We start from the raw sequence: 19,449 nt of genomic DNA on the forward strand, positions 1-19,449 counted from the left end.
CTGTCTAGGGGACAAAGGAAAGCCAGGGCATTACAAAGTCTGTGGCCCCTAAGATGCTGCAGGCCGTGAGGGGCTAGCACACCGCTCGGAGAGGAGCCGTGGGAGCCTCGGTGGCTGTGCTCCTTCTATGGAGCCTGACTTCTGGAAAGCCCATGAACTGGGTTCTGCTGCTGTTGGCAGGAGCTGTGTGGGGAGGGTTGGTGTGGAGTAGGCAGTGGTGCAGTACAGAGTTAGGGAGCACGGAAGCCAGAAGACAAGCTCGTAGTCTGTGTTCTTTTTTCTTACCCACCCAGGTCCCTTGACTCTGCCCAAGCCTCTGTTTCTCTGTTGAGCCCCCTCTCTGGTACCCAGCCACGTCCGTCCGCGCTTCCTGAAGCTGCCAGCAGGATGAGGGAGTTTACTGTTCAGTCCACTGGGAGACCCGTTGGCTGAGGGAGGCATAGAGCTGGCCCAGTCTATGGCAGCAGCTGTGCTCGGCTCCCACCAGTGCCAGCGCAACACACAGCTTCCCCAGCTCCAACTGGGGGCTTGTGGGGGAAGCAGCAGGGTACGTTTCCCATCTCAGAACCCCAAACATGCCTCCTCCAGGGAGCCTGGAGAGAAACCCGGAGAAAAACCATTTCCTCTCAGCAGGACTCTCGAGAAGGTGAACAGCTAAACCAAGGAAAAAGGAGTGTTTGAACTGTGCAAACAGCCAGCTTTCCATCTCTGCTGGTCTCTAGGCATGTGTGAGCAACAGCCTCCCGGCCAGCAACAAGAAAAGAGGGCCCTGCTTAGGATTCCACTCCTGCTGGCTCTCATCTCCTGCCCTCAACTGACTCGGCCTCCGCCCATGTTCACTTGCAGCTCGGTTCCACTCTACAACATTGCCTCCATGAGAACACGGGGCATCTTTATTCTAGAGTTGAGGCTCTTTCTGAAGCAGTCCCAAACCACTCCCATAGTCACCTAGAAAACGTGAGCTCTTTAACGGATGGCTCAAACTCCTTAGCATGCCATCCAAGCACCTTTGGGTATGGCCCCTGCCTCATCCTCTCATCCTTGTGGTTCAAGCACACTGGGTAACTTAGCATTTCCCAGACATGAGCCACTGCTCACAGTGCTTCTGCGTGCGGGGAGTTGTCAATCCTGACGCTCGGTCACCTCAAGTGCCCTGAGTCCCAGACGGAGACATCACAAAGCTTTCGTCTATTAACCTAAATGTTACATCTACTCGTAAATCTCCCCTTGTCTCTCACTCCAGCCCCAAGCAATCCAAGGCTGAAGGGCCGTGTGAGCTTCATCTCTGTACCTGCTCAGAGTGAAGGAATACTCAGGAACGACGCTAACGCTAACGCTAACGCTGTTCTCCTAAGCGGGCTCCGGGGCTGTCAGAGCCCTTCTTCACTTCCCCTGCACTTTAACGCTATGTTCCTTCTGAACAGCAAAGCAGCACACACTGCATTCTGGTCCAGGGTCACTGGACACGGTGGCCTGGGAAGAATACCAAACAACAAGTACAAATTGTATTGCATAATTTTAATGAAACTTGCTATTTATATACTTACAAAAAAAAAAAAAAAGGAAAAAACCCCAACAAAAATAGATAATTATAGTTTAATAATAAAAAGTACAACTGAGCACTGTGGGCTGGAGGTGGGATACCCACTTAACAGCGTGCCCACACTAACATGCCATCTGCACACCTGGAGAAAGGACAGTGGGAAAGAGACACTGGCTCAGCCAGGGAATCCATTTCTTCCCTAAGGGTTCAGGGTAGTTGAATGCAGATGCACAATCTTTCACACCCTCTTCCTGGTGCAGCAGGTGGCTGAATATGGGGGAGGGGTGTCGGGTGACAGTGGAGTCAGAGGGCAGTACAGGGCAGGATGGAAGGACAGAAGGTATCCCGAGAAAGGGCAGAGGAGGGTGGGTAACTGGGGAGTTAGGAGCAGCAAGTCTCTACCATAGTCCCTGGGATTAGAGAAGGAGAAACAAATGGGAAGGGGGGCTGGGGGGGCAACTTATTCATCTCTCCACTCACAGTTCCATTCTGTGTGTCAATCCCCGTCTAAGCAGGCCCAGAGACAGTCCAGTGACAAATTAGTGGTTTGTTCCCAGCCGGACACCTGGTCTGGGAAGTAAAGTTCAGAGCAGGCAGGGAGAGCTAGAGTCCTCTTCAGTAAGACACAGCTCCTGGCTCTCGGGGAGCAACGAAAAGGACGTCGGCTTTGGCATTGATGCAGTAGGTGACGATGAGGGAGAAGACAAGGGTGCTGAAGCCCACGATCAGCGTGATGAACTGTAAGGGTGAGGGTGTGGGCAGGGAAGAAAAGCGTTCTCAGAAGGCCACAGCCTTAGGTAACTCGGGAAGAAACGCCATCACGATTCTGGCACTAAAGTGGAACAAGCACCAACCACAGGCAGCGCCTTCCCAGTTAGCAGACCGGGCTCTCTCTGCTCTTTGTAGGACCCATGGCTTTGGTTGTCTGGCATTGAGTTGTGCTTATTACTTATGTTTGTGACTTACTTATAACAGGGGCTCAATAACTATTTGACTGACTCATCCCAGCTGTGCCAGACAGTAGAGGCTGGGCAGGAGTGAGAGACTAGAAGACCTTCTTAGGTCCAACAGAGCTCTCCTAAGTATGCTCTCAAGCTATTGGTGTAGAGGAGACTTCTAGTGGGAAGCACAGGCAGAGCCGGCACACACTGCACTGGTTCTGCTACCAATCTGGGGACAAATGAGCAACAGCAGCAAGGAGCCTGACAGACCACAGGCAGGGTCAGGAGAGAAGCCATGGGGCCACACCGCCTCCCTTCAGGCCGGTCTTACCTCAAGCTCTTTGCTGGCAATTAGGAATATCCGAGCTTGGATGTCTTTCCAGCGGCTCTCCGCCCACGTAGAGTATTCTGTGGAGCTCCACTGACTCAGTTCAAAGGCAGGGGACAAGGCCCTGGCCAGTCGCACTGTGGAGCGCACACACTGTGGGAGCCTCTCTGTCCTGTTGGAATTCCAAGGGCCTTGTACCCACGAGTATTCATATAACTGCACAGGAAGACAGGTCATGGCACAAGGGCTGAGCTGGCACTCTTCTTCTTGCTCCCCACGCCCCTCTGGCACCATATTCCAACCACCTCCACCAACTGGCTGCAACTCTTCATCCCACAACACTCCAGTTCCTAGGCCTACCCCTCTGCCTTTCCGTGTCAATCCCGCATCTGCCCAAGAGAGTCCCAACTTCTCCGAGGGAAAGAGGTCCCAGGACACCTCCGACACCCACCGCCACTCACATCCTTGCTCTCATTTGGGACTTTACTTGGATCCTGGCACTGCTCTCGGGTGAGGTTGGTCGCCTTGCCAGTCAGGTTTGCCAAGGCGTACTGCACAACGTAAGTCGTGTTGGTAGGGCTGGAGACGGCGATGTAGTGTTGAAGAGGCCTGTCATCTGATTGTAGGCCGAAGGGGAAGGAGGAGTTGGAAGGTGAGGACAAGTGGGGTGGGAACAGAAAGAGCCCAGTGTTGGCCAGAAGGGAGCACGTTAGAAAAAGAGGGTCCAAACAACATCAAGAAAAAGGAAGGAGGACAGGCAGAAAGAAAGTAGAGGAAAGAAAAATGAAAGCAAAATGATGCTTTTTTCTCTGCATAGTTTATCAGGTGGGGATCACCCTTCTCACAGCAGATGCTTACCCAAATAGGACCTTAGGTCATGTTTCAAGATCGACTGAAACCATGAGTTGTTAGCTCTAACCAGGAACCCATAGAGCAGACGTGTAACCTAGGATCGGGACATAGAAAAAAGAAAATGCTCCAACTTGTCACAAGACCAAGCAAACAATGAGCAGAGCCCAGTTACAAGACAGGAACTCTACTCCTGGGGCTGGGAGATGGTGGCCGGTCGAAAGGATGTAGATAAAGCCCACTCAAGAACTCTCAGAGGTATCATCCTCGCAGGCATGAGGGGGCATGCTAAATCCCAAAGTTTGGGAAGTTGGCACGGACCATAGAGGATGGGGGCAGCCTGGGTTAACAGAGACAGAAAGGAACGGGGCCCATCTTTTCTTACTGTCTGGGGATCAGCCTGGATGGAGCTGCTGAAGTTGGTTCCTCCTGCAAGCTCATACAGTGCACGCGCCAGCACTGTGGCCACATTCGCCAGTGCCTGCAGCAGGGGAGGAGAAGGGCTGGATGCTCAGCCTCTCCCGGTTCTTCCCTTGTATTTCTGTTGTATTTCCCATGCTCCCACCCAGCCCAGGTCAGTGCTACCTTGGCAGTGTCTGTCACAAAGTTGAGGTCCTCTTCTGGGCTCTGCCACTCAGGATAGGTCACATTAATGTTCTCAGCCGTGTCATAAATGCTCTGGTAATACCTGCCGGGGAAGTCAGCATGACTATCTCAACACCCTTCACGTGGGAACTCGCTATCTAACTCTTCATTGCCCAGTGGGAAAGGAGAAAGAAAATTAGGGTCCATTATTAAAGAGGTATGGAAATGGGGAAGCAGGACTGTGGGTGGGGTAAAGGAACTTGAAGCCCCTGCAGATGGACAAAGTATAGAAGGTAAGCAGCCCCTAAGCACTGGGGGCTCTAATTGTCTGGGCTGGCTGGCTTTCCAGAGAAATGGCCCCCTGTATGAACATTCTAATGAATGCTAACAGTGATCAGGCATGCTTACAGCCACATACACATACACTGGATCAAATCACCGTGACCGATTTTAAAACAGCACCCCTAGCTTTTCTACTTAAACGCCCCTTATGTAGGGATAAATCCCTGACCCACACAGAGCCGAGTCAACTACACAACCAATTATCTCTTACCTCAAAGCCCCATACAAGATTTAGAAAACAGACAGTAATCTAGAACTGTCACTCCCTTCACACAGTGAGGAAGGATCTTTGGTAGGGTCAGAGAATCAGTGTCAACATTTTTACTTAAAAGCTCATTTGGCTCCAAGGAGGCTGGAGCCATCTAGCCTGAGTGGCAAGTCCCCAGTTTTCCCTGTCCTCAAGTTAGGAGCAGCGTGAGGGAATCTAGTACCAGAGAGAGTTAATTAGCAGTGCCTTCTTATCTTCAGCTACGTGTACCTACCACAGGGTGACAACATGTCACATTTTATAAAGTAAGAACACTGCTTGTGGTCCCCAGAGAGGGACCACTCTTGTCCTCCAGCCAAGACACTACCCTCCATCTCCCATGCCGTGGCTTGAGATGATGCCCTCTGTGGAGTCCTTGGGAATTCAGGTGCCAGGAGAACCTGGGAGAAGGGGGACCATCACAGAGGGTGACTGTACCAGGAGGTGCTGGAGGTTAAGGACCAGGGTTCCAGGCCTTCTGAGAATCGGCTATTACAGGAAGAATCCAAACTTCCTGGGAGTTTTTGGAGGCAGTGTATGAGGTGGGAGAAGACAGCATTCTTCCTCCACACTACAGAATAGACTTCCTCTGAAAACAAAGAGCATACAGAGCCAGGTGACTCACCGATTGTGGAAGGAGCCAGAGTGGTCAGCCAGGACCACGCCAGAGATGTTTCGAGCCCGAAGAAATCGTTGTAGAGACGAAGGTGGAAGGGCCTGGGACTGGGCCAGTCTCCTCAGGACAACTTCAGGGACACCAGCACCGCTCTTCTCCAGAGTGGCCAGAAGATCCTCCACCTGAGGGTGTCACAGAAGCAGACTGCTGGGAGGTGGGGTGCAAGGGCAGGAGGGCTCTCAGTAGCCCTGCGCTCTCCTAGACAGTCTTCAAACAGTTTAGACAAGATCCTCTGAACTTCCTATAGTTCCCAAGTTAGGAGATTAAGGCACGAAGAGGCCTGGGCTTTCCACATCTATGGGCAAGCTCTGTCCTCAGAACTCAGCCTTATCCTCAGTGGGTCTTCCACGTATCATTTGTTGTTCGGAACTGAACTGAAGGGGGCAATCAACAATGGAATGCCAAATATGTAAAGAACTCTCTAAGTGCTACAAGAATCCAGAGCAGGGATGACAGACAGCAAAGGCTGAGCGGCAACAGGAGTGCTCCAAGGAGAAAGGAAGGCTTGCAGCTGCATTGGTAGGTAGGTAGTACGAGCCTTGACTACGCCTGAGGAAAGGGAAGGCACTGGCTGGAGAGGTGGCTCAGCAGTTAAGAGCACTTGTTGCTCTTGTAGAGGACCCAGGTTTGAGCCTCAGTACCACATGGTGGTTCATAAGCATCAGTAATTCCACTTCCAAGGGATCTGCCCTCTTCTGACCTCCGTGGGCACCACACATGCATGTGGTGCACATCAATGTGGGCACATGTTCATACATATAAAATAAAATACATTAATGCCAGTGCCCCACCAATAAAGTGCAGGGCAATTTGGACAAGAGCCTAAGGCAGGCAGGACTCCAGCAGGCAGCCTTGACAATTTGGGTCCATGGGACAGCAAGAATAAAAGGAACAAGTCACACTGGGTAGTGGTGGCACACACCTTTAATCCTAGCACTCAGGAGGCAGAGGAAGGTTGATCTCTGAGTTCTAGCCAGCCTGGACTACAGAGCCAGTTCCAGTACAGCCAGAGCTAGGCAGAGAAATCCTGTCTTAAAAGCCAAAAAGAAAAAAAGAAAAAGAAAGAAAGAAAAGAAAAGAAAAAGAAAAAGAGAAAGAGGAGCAAGTACTCACCCACCTGTCCTTCATGAGTACTAGTACTCAGTATTGAACGAGCACAGAGAACCAACCGCCTACTCCAGGGAACCAAAGGGATACCACTGCGTTCTCTCATCTGTGGCTTACCTGGTTTTTCACAGACTCATTTTTCTGAGACATGGGATCTGTGTGCATCCAGAGATCTAGTGAAGTTCTTAGGGCCACCTGGGAAGATGAAGAGCAACATGTATGGTCTGTCTAGGACACAGACGTCAAGGGGAGGGATGGGTAGTGTCTGCAGCCAGGCCCTCCAACAGAGAGCCTAAGCCCAAGGAAGGACGGGGTGGAGGAAGACACACACCTGTCCCAGCTCCACGAAGGAGTCAATGTTCTCGAGCCGCACGGGAAACTTGCCGTTCTCCATATCATAGACCATCCGTGAGCTGCCAATGTAGTCAAAAGTTTCCTGAAGGGTGGAGACAGGAGAGATTCCCAAGGACTAGGGCAGTCTGAGGTCAACAGAGCTGGCTGCTTTCTTGGGTCATCTCAGCCGCCAGTCGTCTTACAGCCATGGGCTCTACCATCCCCCAACAACAACTTAACCATCTGTCTCTCGCATGTATGCACCATGGGATTTCTTGGGCCTAGACATGGGGAAGGCAGCCTTTGTGAAGGCTCAAAGCAAACACCAGCTGTCACAGACTTGCTTCTAGACTCTTCTACTCTCCACAGTTCTGGCTGCTATTAACTTATACTACAGCCAGGCTGTCACACCACAGGGACTGGGACAATAAACATGAAAAGAAGCCTCAAATAAATCTTATCAACATAGGGAAGAAAGGAGACGTAATTTCAGGAAATAGGAGCTTCCTAAAAATAGGGGGGCGGGGGGTGTTTCAAAGCGAAACAGAGAGACCCATGCAGAAACTCTGATTAACAGCTCAGATCAATAATTCCTCTCCCACCATTACCATCCCCTTCTTCTTTGTCATCATGCCCTAGGCAGAAAGCCCTTACCCCCTGGAAGAAGACAAACATCACATTTCGGGATAGAGTGGTCACATCAGGTGCCTTGTGCAAAGCTTCAGCTGCAGCCAGCTGAGTGACAAAGGAGGCTACAGCACTTTCAGCCCCTGGGGCCACATTCCAGAAAAAGGACCGGCTATCCAGCTGGAACAGCAGAAGATAGGAAAGGGTGGTACACTTTAAAACTGGACCATCAGAGCCAAGCCCAAGCCCCTTCTCCTGCTTCAAGAGAATGCACGTGTGTTGGGCTGAGGAGTCCAACAGCCCAGCTCCCACTCCTTTCCCAGCTTCCTGAAATCAGATACCTAAAGTATGCTGCAGAGGGACAGAACTCACCCGTGTGGCCGCAACCACAACCCTGACGTCAGGTTCTAGTCCCACAGATGTATTTATAGGCTTAAGCATGCTCCATACGTTGTAGTCGGATAAGGGGTCACAGACGATTTCTGAGTGGGACACAAACAGAGATCAATAGGGCTAAGGGAGAGAGTAGTTATGGAGAAGGCCTTCAAGATACCTCAGACTAGTCCTCATATACCCCAAGGGCCATTTCTCCACCTTCAACTGGTCTAGCTCCGGCTCTCTTCACAACTCTCCCACCCAGTGCCTGCTGCCTGGGTCCACCTGCACGGCTTGGAGCCACCTACCTGGGTTGATGCTGAAGGTGCTCTGGATGAAGCTGCGCCGCATGCAGGTGGCAGTGCTGATGACGGCGTGCATGTGTGAGAAGAGCTGCATAGCACACAATGGGAAGCTTGGTGCAGAGCCATTCTGACCCAGGTTGTGATCTTGATAGCACTGGAGAGGAGATGGACCCCACTGAGACCGCTAGCTGTGGAGGCCCTCTCTGGCTTTCCAGGGAGAGGAAGGCCCAGCTCCATTCTTAAGCCACTCCCTTTTGGGAGACATAAGTCCCCAAGCTACAGGTGTCCTGGGATAACCATATAAGGTCAAAGAGAAAAATTCCTCAATCAGTACAAATGTCATGGACTCAAGAGATTGGTTGGAGCAGATTAACTTAACCCTAACAGTCTACAATGGCCTCAACTCATAATCCTGTTTCGGACTCCTGAGCAGTGACAGTAGGTGTGCGCTACCATGCCTGGGTTTGGCCACTGCCTTTAGTGTGTCTTGATATAAGAGGCACTGGCTAGAAATAAGAAATCACAACTCACAACAGCTCGGCCAGCAACTCATCTTGTCACTCTAAAGATAGATCTTTTAACTGATCTTAACATGAAGAAGCTAGACTAGACACAAGTAGGACCAATTAGAGCTGTCAACGACTGATCCTAGGGGCTGGAGAGATGGCTCAGTGGGTAAGAGCGTTTGCTGAGCAAACATGAAACCTGTTCCAATCCGAGCCCTGGAAAAGCCGAGCATGCACCTGCAACCCCAGCAACGTTGGGAGACGAGAGGATTGAGTGTAGGTGCCTGCTGGCTGCCAGCTGAGGTCCAGAGAGTGAGTGTCTCAGGGTGTAAGGTGGAGAGTGAGAGAGCAGGACATCTGAGGTGCACCTCTAGCCATGACACTGTGTTCCCACGCACGCACATGTATACACAGGTGCACATATATACAGCCCCCCCCCCCATACTCACACACAGAACTTCGGGGATTTACTAAACTCAACTCCTAGTCTAGTCTAATTTTTCCCGTCTAGTTTTGCTTTGTTCTCACTCTGTTGCCCAGGCTGGCCTAGAACAATGGCCTTGGACTTTCGGCAATGTTCCTGCCTATGCCTGGTCCAATGTTCTTTTTATCTGGTGCTTAGCCAGGGCTGAACACCTTGTTTCATATTCTCCTTCCACGTACTTCTGACCAGTCTAAAGCTTTCGTTACTATAATACCAGACGAGAAAGACATGATCGAGGGAAACGTCAGGACAGTAGATAATGAACTTCCAAGTTCGTGTTGGTTTGTGAGACAGGGCCTTGCTATGCAGCCTGGTTGGCTTGACACTTCCTGTCTCTACCACCTGAGTACTGCAGCGTGCACCACCACACTTGACTAAGCTCCTTGGCTGTTTTGAGGAGCCATTTTTCAAGGTGTGTAGGAGCAGAACAAGCCTCCCTCCAAATGACACGAGAACATGAAAATACTCCTCTTTCTCATGGGAACTGCCTGAGCTGGCAGAGGCAGTACCTGCTTGATGACCTTGGTTTCGTTCTCATCTTCAAGAAGAAAGATGGGGAAACTAAAGTCTTCATAAGCCAAGCCGTTGCCCAGTTCATTCCACAGTGTTTTCTTGCAGTGAGCAAACTCTGGCCCGTAGGAGTTGGAGTAAATACCTGGAGGAGAGGAGGCAGGAGCAGTGTATGGAGCGGTTTACTGAGTACCAAGTACTTAGAGACCAGGAGAGGTGGGAGGCAGGAGCAGTGTAAGGAGCGGTTTACTGAGTACCAAGTACTTAGAGACCAGGAGAGGTGGGAGGCAGGAGCAGTGTAGGGAGCGGTTTACTGAGTACCAAGTACTTAGAGACCAGGAGAAGTGGGAAAGTTAGGATATCACTGGCCTGAAGCTAAGAGTACAAGAGGAGGCAGCAACTCTAAGAAGCAGTCATGAATCTACCACCAACCCTGCCAAAATAGAGAAACTGGTACTAGCGAAGTCTAGGCTGGCAGATTCAGTATCTAAGCATGTGTCGAAAAAGGGTGAGGGTGGGGTTTGGGAGCAGAGATATAAGTTGTTCACAGTCCATACAGACGTGTGTGAACTGCCCCTGCCCCTGGAGTAACGATTAGTCTTGAGCAACAGAAGGGTCTCAGGATCTTTTGAGGTTCTTACCAAACCCATCATTTGGGCACTGCACACTAGGAGAGAAGCTTGAAGTTGAGTTGGGCTTGGCTAGAGTCACGGCAAGACCAGCGATTCTACTGGTTGTTCCCTTCAGCTTCTCCATTACATCTCTAGGATGGAGAGAAGGACATGAAAGAAGACATGAAGGTATCAGACAGATTAATATTCAGGGTGGAAACAACTGGAGGATTAGGGACTCAGAACTACCACTTTTTCTTTTGTTGGGGCTTAACTTCTGAGTCTGGACTACAGTCCAACCTGAGTTCAATGTTTTCTCTACCTGAGGGGTTTTGGACAGTCCTTCCCTGAAGGTCTAATTTTGATATAAGAGGATTCCTTTTGATGGCATCTCCTTTTTTTCTGAATAGAAACCCTGCTTCCTGTCCCCTATAAGACTAAAGCAACAGAAGTTGCCACTCGGTATAAGGACCAACTCTTTCTTTCCACACAATCCCGGGAAGACACAACCAGTTCTTACCTGGTGAAGAGCTTGCCCTCCAGCAGAACCATGTAAGGGGGGTTGGGGCCATCGGTCAACACCCACTTCAGGTCTTCTTCTTTCTCCACTACATGGATAACCCCTGTATCCCCACTAATTGAAGCTGCCAGAACAGAATGGGTCATATTAAAGCTCCCACAATTGACAAGTCTGCAGATTTTTTTTTTTTTAAATTGTCTCACTATGTAACCCTGGCTGACCTGAACTGACTGTGTAGACCAAGCTGGCCTTGAATTTGCAGTGATCCTCCTGCCTCTGCTTTCCAAGTCCTGCGATTCAAGGCCACCACATCCAGCTTCTGCAGATCTTTTATCTCTAAGGATGTCATAGAATATTAGGGTAAACACTGCCACTTCTAGACGTGAAGAGCTGCACTACCCCAGCTCCATCATAGGAGGAAAAGGAGAACAGAAGCCCAAGTGGATTCATTAGAGGTCCTTCTGGAAAATGGTTAAGTTTGAACTTGGGTCATCAGGTCTTTATAGCCAGCACTTTCCGCTCGCAGTCACCTTGCTGACCTGATGGCCTTTTACTAGACGCTGGAACGGCTCTGCAATTTTTACCTTTTCTGCCCAATTCCAACACTTACCTAGATACACAAGATTCTACAACATTAGACACTCAAGTTTCAAAATCTGCATTTTCCTTCTAGAAAATGTCAGACTCTACATTTCCTGCTCAGAGTTACAGCTTTGATTTTCCTTTGAAAAGGCATAGATTCCGTGGCCTTAATCTTTCTTGGGTCACCATTTTCCAGCCTCATCTGGGAATACCTCTATTTGCTCCTGGTCGGTTTTAGGTGGTTTAATCTAGAACTCTGAGTTCTGGAGAGCGGAGTCCCCACTGTAGGCCTGGAGTGGACGGAAGGTCTGCTGATAACCACTGAGGTCTTTCTTGACCTAAGACTGCAAAGACCCTGAGCTGTCCAAATGAGCGCAGGCTTTATTTACACAGGAGAGTCTATGAGTCATCTTTATACGTGTTAGGATGCTAAATTCTATCATTCTACACAGCTCATGATGTGGCCAAGACTGGGAAATATTGTCTTAGAGGACTGACAAGCCACGGTCCAGTGTGTCTGGAATTTACCATACTATCCTGAGACTCTAGTGAACCATGTAGAGACGTCCTAGGATCTCCCTGAGAATTTTCTCCTCACTGAAGACTGTGATGAGCTATTCAAGACATATTTTAGATACTAGTCCTCGGCACAGACTGTGGGATAGAACCACAATGGAAGGTCTTCTTTGCTCCACTATTTTGGTGCTAAGGACCCAGTCAAAGGCCTGGTGTACAATAATCCATTGCCAGAGAGCTGTACTCTAGCCACACCTTTAGGAAAACATAAACACTTGGTTGGGCCTTTTCTTGATGGGGCCTGGATACATGCATTTTCTCTTTTTTCTTTTTTCTTTTGTTTTTCGAGACAGAGTTTCTCTGTGTAGCCCTGGCTGTCCTGGAACTCACTCTGTAGACCAGGCTGGCCTCGAACTCAGAAATCCACCTGCCTCTGCCTCCCGAGTGCTGGGATTAAAGGCGTGTGCCACCACACCTGGCTGATATGTGTATTTTCTAAAATTACCATATGTAATTCTTCAATATACACAATCAGACTTGAGAACTAAGCTTCTAGACCACAGCATCAAAATACTTGTAACTCACAGAAGATTAAAAAACCATCAATTAGGGCTGGTGAGATGGCTCAGTGGGAAAAAGAGCACTGACTGCTCTGGTCCTGAGTTCAAATCCCTGCAACCACATGGTGGCTCACAACCATCCATAATGAGATCTGATGCCCTCTTCTGGTGTGTCTAAAGACAGCTACAGTGTACTTACATATAATAATAAATAAATCTTTGGGCTCGAGTGAGATGGGCCGGAGCGAGCAGAGGTCCTGAGTTCAATTCTCAGCAACCACACAATGGCTCACAACCATCTGTATAGCTACAATGTAGTAATTTACATAAAATAAATAAATAAATCTTTAAAAAAAATCATGTACTTCACAATTATTAACCAAATAGAATTCTTCTTCCAGGCAATCTAATAAAAAGTAAATATAGCAGAAGGGTCTGGAAAGGTCTGTCTATGGTATAGGCACAGTAAATACTTAACTTTATGTCTGTGGCAATAATAAAATATGGAAGAATAGCAGGGCCTGGGACAGCTTTAGTTAAGATGAGGATACTAACAAAGGTTTTAAGAAAAACAACAATAAAAGAAGAAAACAATACTTCCTGAAGCTCTTAAGATGTGAGAAAAAGAAAAGCTAGTGTGGCGAGTTAAAAATCAATAACAGTAACTTCAGCGCCAGGGAGGACAGGGAGGAAACAAACTGTCACTCTGGACTAGAAAAGCCTAGATTTCCATCTGTATCCCTACTGGTGACTGCATAGTTTTAAGTAAAGTGTTTGCTTTCTCTGGACCTACAGCAAGAAACAACTTTCTTATCCCTATCACCTTAGACAGCAGGGATGGAGGGAGGGAAAACAAAGTTACATAGCTCTCTTTAAGGATCCATACAAGTGGGTCATTACAATCAGAAAGTCAAATCCAGAGTTCCATTCTGTTCTGTTTTGTTTTTGTTTTTGTTTTTTTAAGTTTCATTTCATTCCCAACCCTAATTAAAAAGGGTGTTGCCTGTGAAGGAATGGACAGATAAGATGAAGCAAGACTCAGAAGTAAGTAGGTTGAGAAGGAAACAAGATCCTCATGAGGAAATGGCCAGAGTCCAGCCCCGCCCCTCCAGTCCCCTTTCCTCTCTGCACTGGCCTTGGCTTTATCTCTCGAGGCTACCGCTTTGCTTCCCAAGGGCTGCTTAAAGAACCTGCAGCGAAATTCCTCTTCTCCGGGAGTCTTTAGAGCCCAGCTTCAGGATGATGGGGTCCTTAGTCAGGTCTGATCTCAGCCTGTCCTAGACCTGCTTCTCCTTCATCCACAGCTCAGATATAAGTAACTAAACCCAACAAAAACCTTGAGGCTTTATGAAACCAGTGAATCTAATTGCAGTGCTTCCTGTACAGGGATAATGGAACAATTAGCTTGTACTATAGCTCTCAGAAGTATAGGTGGAAAGTAATACCCACTTCCCCGAGCAAATTCCCTACTTTTCTGGAACTGGGTTTCTTTTTACCAAGGTGGAAGGCTCCTGGCAATCACACAATACTGGTGGACATTTTATTCCACAGCAATAACAAACATTTACGTAAAATGTGTTTGAATCAGGGAATGGAGGACCATGCCTGCAATTTCAGCATTAGGGAGTCTGAGGCAAAAAGGTTAGAAGTTCAAAACCAGCCTGGGCTATATAATGAGATCCTGTCTTTTTCTTTTTTTTTTGTTTTTTTCGAGACAGTGTTTCTCTGTATAGCCCTGGCTGTCCTGGAACTCACTCTGTAGACCAGGCTGGCCTCGAACTCAGAAATCCGCCTGCCTCTGCCTCCCTATTGAGTGCTGGGATTAAAGGCCTGCACCACCACACCCGGCTGAGATCCTGTCTTAAGAACAGAAAAAAGACAAAAAGAAAAAAAGAGAGAAAAGAGAAAAAGCGCCCCTTTGATGTTTAGCTTCGTGCATCACTATTATAGCTATTATTAAAATGATCCTAAGGCTCAGAAGTGATCAATCTGATGGTAAAGCCAAGATCGGACCTTGCTTATCTGCAAAATTATATCCTCACAGAGCTGCTATCTGTAAAAGACTAAAGCCTGATGATAGCTTAAGCAGAAAACAAGCTGTGATTTTCATTTTATTTCCTTAATATGTATAGTACCCGGAGGCTGAGTTCAGGGCCTTGCACATATTAGGTGAATGCTCGACCACAGAGCTACATTTCCAGCAATGTATACAGTGCTGAGGACGGTAGTGTCGTTGTCGTATTCTGTTCTGCAACACATTCACAAAGCACAAGGATAACTCCAAATACTTCATTCATTTCTTTTTCCTTGCAACTATCTGGCAGATGGGAGGAGCAATAGGGTCTCTAGCTCAGGCTGGCTTTAGCAACCTACCTCTGAGTGTTAGGATTATGACAGTGACACTGTATACAATTTATATGGTGCTGGGGACTGAAACCAGGACTGTGTATTTGCTAGGAATGCACGCTACCAATTAGCTACACCCCCCAGCCCTTATTTGGCCCTTGTGTGTATGTGTGTGAACATTCCTATATGCGAATGCCCGCCAGAAGACAATCTCAGGTACATATTCTTGACTTGTCTTCTACCTTATCTGAGACAGGATCTCTTTGTTTTTCTGTTGTATACAACAGACTAGCTGGCCTATAAGTAAACAGGGATTCTTCTGTCTCTGCCTCCCATCTCTCCACAGAAGCGCTAGAATTATAAGTCATGTTATGCCTATAGCTTTTTTTAAAATGTGAGTTAGAAAGATTCAAATTCAGATTGTCATGCGTGCCCAAGAGCTTTTACCTATTGGGTCATTCCCCCAGCCCTCAGTTGGTTTAAGAAAATAAAAATAAAAAAGAATTTAAAGAATATTTTTGTGTATGAGTGTTTTGCCTGCATGTATATAATGTGCACACTGGTGCCTATATCAGTGGAGATTAGAAACATCAGATCTGGAACTGGAGTGATAGATGGAGGAGAGCTACCATGTGAGTGCTGGGAACCAAAAATCAGCCCTTTCCAAGAGCAGCAAGTGCTCTCTCAATCGCAGTGTCCTCTCTCCAGCCCTACTTAGCATGCCTTTGCTTCAACTAGTTTATCGCTCTTGAAGAGGCCGATTTGGGGGTTTGGGATACTAGCTTGATGGTAGGGATTCAATCAATAGCATCACAAAATAACAACAGCAAACAGTGGCCCATGTTTGGCACAAAACTCAGCAAACAGCACATGCTTGTAGTCCCAGAACTCAGCAGAGGGCCAAAGCCAGCCTGGGTTACCTAGCAAGTCTGTGTCTCAAAGGGGGGGAAAGGATCATTTTGGTTCAAAAGAGATCACTCAGAGGACACAGTGATGACTTGACCCCATAGACTACGAGACTTCTTTTACCTTAGAGAACTCTATGGTAAGATAGCTGAGAATCCCACCAGGTTCAGATCTGTACTGGCTGGTTTTATGTGTCAACTTGACACAGGCTGGGGTTATCACAGAGAAAGGAGCTTCAGTTGGAGAAGTGCCTCCATGAGATCCAGCTGTGGGGTATTTTCTCAATTAGTGATCAAGGGGGAAAGGCCCCTTGTGGGTGGGACCATCTCTGCGCTGACAGTCTTGGGTTCTATAAGAGAGCAGGCTGAGCAAGCCAGGGGAAGCAATCCAGTAAGTAACAATCCTCCATTGCCTCTGCATCAGCTCCTGCTTCCTGACCTGCTTGAGTTCCAGTCCTGACTTCCTTTGGTGATGAACAGCAATGTGGAAAGTGTAAGCTGAATAAACCCTTTCCTCCCCAACTTGCTTCTTGGTCATGATGTTTTGTCCAGGAATAGAAACCCTGACAAAGACAAGATCCTAGTTTGATTTCTTACTAGCATGATCCTGCTGGGAAAGTTAATCCATTTTTCTCAAGTTTTAGTTTCATCATTTGTACAGTGTTAATAACAAGGATTGTTGCAGAGGCAAAAATAAAATGCACACTTTAAAAGAGCATTTACTAAGTTTCAGCTCTTATTAATTATCTTGCCTGGTTTGACAGATGATAATCACCTTCTATACATACACTGTAATTTGAATGCCAAGACTCCTAAGCAGGATATGAGTATTTCTGAGTATCCAGGATACAAACTGAATTATTAATGACCACAAATACAAATTCCAATTCCAACTTACACTGGCAGCCAATCTGATGAGTGGCGTTGAGCAGGCGGACACAAGGAGCTGTTTTATTTAAGGGAATGTAGATTTTCCTCTCCACTGAGTTTCCCCCACACAATCCTGATCAGAAGATAAACAGTATTAGGAAAAAGTGAAAGATAATTTGGTATTAGCCTCTATCATCATCAGCTCGATTCATGGTTTCAGTAAAGCATTCACGATCATACTGTCTAACACAAGATTAATGATCATTCTTTTCACTTCTTGGCCACATTATTGGAACATAAGTATTGTAAAGAGGACCTAGCTGTGTATTTTAGAAAGTTATTAGACTCCATGATGATCGATTAATTATAAAGCTAAAAGGTGATTGTCAAAAGTCTTTGACTTCAGATGTGCCGGCGTCAAGTTTCAGGGCTAAACAAGTCTGCTTCTTTTAGCTTGCCTGTACATTACTAATTAGTTATCAAAAGAGCTCTGGTCTAAGAATATAGATTGCCAAAACCAAACAAAGAAAAGCACTAACAACAAAAACCACCTAAGAATCTGAACAGACCTAGGAGAAGAAACGTTATGCCACACACCTGGTCAGTTAATGAAATATCAGACCATTTGCCCACACACCTAGAGTATGGGACAGCTACAGTTCCTCCCTTGAAGCTAATCAAAAGCAATGTGAATGTTGAGAAAGACGGAGTCATGGCTATACAAGGAAATGGCTGCATTTCAGGGCTTACCTAGAAAGATATATATATATATCTTTGCTTAACTCTTAGTTGAACACACTATAAATAATTACAGGTGTGTTACTGATTGTACTTCATAATTTAAAGATCACTAAATAGACATTAGATTGGAAAAAAAGAAAATATTCATATACATTAAACGTCTAAGATTCCTTGAATCATTACTTCCCTCTTAACAGTTTAAAGCAGCTAAGCTAACGTTAGCCTCACTTTAGTAAGCTAAGAAAACAAGGAACACAAATTTAGGCTAGAACCAACAGGAGGAAACGGGGGCTCTCATTTTTTCAACGTCGCACAAAGACCACGAAACGAGACTGTTTTGATCTCAAACATACTAAACCGGAGGAAGGGGGCTGAGCTTTTCACACCTGTCCCTTTTGATGGCTGATGGGGTGGCTGGGCTTTAAACAGAGAACGAGGCATGCGAGAAAGGTTGAAGAGAATCAGGCTGGAAACCCAGAAAAGGGCTGGAGAGAACTAAGGAAATGCAGGTCCAGGCAAAGGAGGAACTTATGTCATGGGAACGAAAGACAAGAAGGATTTCCAGGGCGGGGGACAGAGGGGCAATCGGAACCAGAAGGGCATTGCCTGCACTAGCGATGGGCCGTTCCGGACGGCTCCTCTTAAAGACCAGAGCTCCGGGGTGGGGTGACCTCACCTGCCAGTACCACGGAAAAAGACAGAAGAAGAAGACCCCGACTTCCTGGGTCAGGCCCAGAGCCGCCCCTAGTCGTAGCCATCTTGCCTCTCCGCTGGGCGGAAGCCTCAGGTCCCTTCCAGACTCGTAGCGGCCTCTCTAGGCTTCCGCTAGCATCGTCTCTGTGGCCCAGCGCTCCAGAGACCGGAAGTCCTTGTCCGAGGAGCTTCCGGGAGCCGCGACCCGGGAGTAGCTGACGTGGAAGCCTTGGGAGTGCCACCGGGAGCGGCGGGACCCGCTAACCTGACCTAGGAGCCCGAGGCCTGAAGGATGCTAACCAAATTCGAGACGAAGAGCGCGCGGGTCAAAGGTAGTGGAGAAGAAACGGGAACAGCGGAGGTTGGGTGTTGGGGGTAGTGGTGCTGTCACTAAGGCAGGACTCGCTGACCGCGTCGGGCCTCCTGGAAGAACCCGGAGGAATAACCGAGGGAGCGGCTTAGGGTTAGTGGAGTAGTCTGCAGTCCGTGCTGCTTCGTATGTCCTGGAACTTATCGTGTCGTGGCTCGTTAACCTTAGGCCGGCTCCCTACTCCTTCCAGCCACCTCTTCTGGGGGGGTGTGCCAGCCCTTTCTGTTCTTAAGGCCTTATGACTTGGATGCTTTCTGATAACCAGGTTGTATGGAGTGTTTCTGGGGTTTGAGTCTCAGCTTCTGTCACTGGCTACTCCAGTAGCCCGTCTGCTCCATTTCCATGTCCAGTGCTTCCGCTGGACTATTTATTTATTTATTTATTTTTGGCCTATTTGGAGTGAGAGAATGGAGGCCTACTGCCCCACCAGGTCCCGAGCCTGGGTAAGATTGTCCGGTGAAATACAGATGCTTTGTGTTAGATTTGAATACCAGGTAAACAGCTAAATTTTTGGTGATAAGTCTTGAAAGACAAAGGCCTGAGATCACACTCTTTGAAAATGTCGATATTAGAAAAATTAAGTCTATGGAAATCTGATAAAAAATATATCTGGACTATTTCATGATATGCATTATAGTGAAGTGGTTCAGAATTTGTTTATTGGAGTCAGTCAGACTTGCTTAGGAATTCTGAAACGTCTACTAACAAGCCGCCTTAAGGTGTCTCCTTACTATCTCTAAATCTCTATATTCTTATCTTTAAAAATAAGGATAGTTAACACTTTCTTATAAAGAGAATTAAAATGAGAAAGTACATTAACTGTGTTTATAATAGTGCCTGGCAAGACTTAGTAATTCAGAAACTGGAGGTTCTTTAATGGAGGCTATATTCTGGGCAGTTTCTAAGTGTCATGGGAAATTTGATTATAAAGGGTGCCAGTAAGAATTCTTAGTACCACCAGGGTTACATAGAGAGAC

General features: G+C 47.5%; 2 protein-coding genes across 6 annotated transcripts in view; one reads left to right on the forward strand and one right to left on the reverse strand.

Moving 5' to 3' along the window:
• Window positions 1-1,497: 1,497 nt before the first annotated feature.
• Window positions 1,498-18,274, reverse strand: Ncstn (nicastrin). Of its 4 annotated transcripts, none has more exons than NM_021607.3 (17): window positions 18,086-18,234; window positions 16,697-16,801; window positions 10,890-11,013; window positions 10,400-10,521; window positions 9,758-9,903; window positions 8,262-8,412; window positions 7,951-8,060; window positions 7,606-7,758; window positions 6,950-7,054; window positions 6,736-6,813; window positions 5,461-5,633; window positions 4,247-4,349; window positions 4,047-4,142; window positions 3,671-3,758; window positions 3,274-3,428; window positions 2,816-3,028; window positions 1,498-2,281 (listed from the first exon to the last, which is right to left on the reverse strand). In NM_021607.3, the coding sequence occupies exons 1-17, from the start codon at window positions 18,165-18,167 to the stop codon at window positions 2,159-2,161; spliced, it is 2,127 nt and encodes a 708-aa protein (NP_067620.3). In that variant the 5' UTR covers window positions 18,168-18,234; the 3' UTR covers window positions 1,498-2,158. The 4 variants fall into 4 exon arrangements, 3 of the variants coding, with proteins under 3 accessions (NP_067620.3, XP_006497015.1, XP_017177361.1); XR_373613.2 differs by having other exon boundaries at window positions 1,502-2,281; window positions 3,264-3,428; window positions 18,086-18,274; XM_006496952.4 differs by lacking the exon at window positions 18,086-18,234 and adding an exon at window positions 17,796-17,943 and having other exon boundaries at window positions 1,581-2,281.
• The window catches only part of Copa (coatomer protein complex subunit alpha), a 39,804-nt gene continuing 38,368 nt past the window's right edge, over window positions 18,014-19,449 (forward strand). Inside the window, exon 1 of one of the 2 annotated variants that reach the window (NM_009938.4) lies at window positions 18,014-18,434. In NM_009938.4, coding sequence (NP_034068.3) covers window positions 18,395-18,434 — 40 coding nt within the window. In that variant the 5' untranslated portion in view covers window positions 18,014-18,394. The remainder of the gene's footprint in view (window positions 18,435-19,449) is intronic. The other variant, XM_030245513.1, reaches the window with a different exon arrangement.

This window comes from Mus musculus, chromosome 1, assembly GCF_000001635.26.
Source record: "Mus musculus strain C57BL/6J chromosome 1, GRCm38.p6 C57BL/6J".
Taxonomy (NCBI): domain Eukaryota; kingdom Metazoa; phylum Chordata; class Mammalia; order Rodentia; family Muridae; genus Mus; species Mus musculus.

Bases quoted from the DNA above. Each gene is read 5' to 3' on its own strand.
- Ncstn (NM_021607.3), bottom strand. From the start codon at position 18,167: ATGGCTACGACTAGGGGCGGCTCTGGGCCTGACCCAGGAAGTCGGGGT. The intron at 8,413-9,757 runs GTACTGCCTCTG...TCTCCTCTCCAG, and splicing joins AAACCAAGGTCATCAAGCAG to TGCTATCAAGATCACAACCT. The intron at 3,759-4,046 runs GTAAGAAAAGAT...TCCCGATCCTAG, and splicing joins TCCAGGCTGATCCCCAGACA to GTTACACGTCTGCTCTATGG.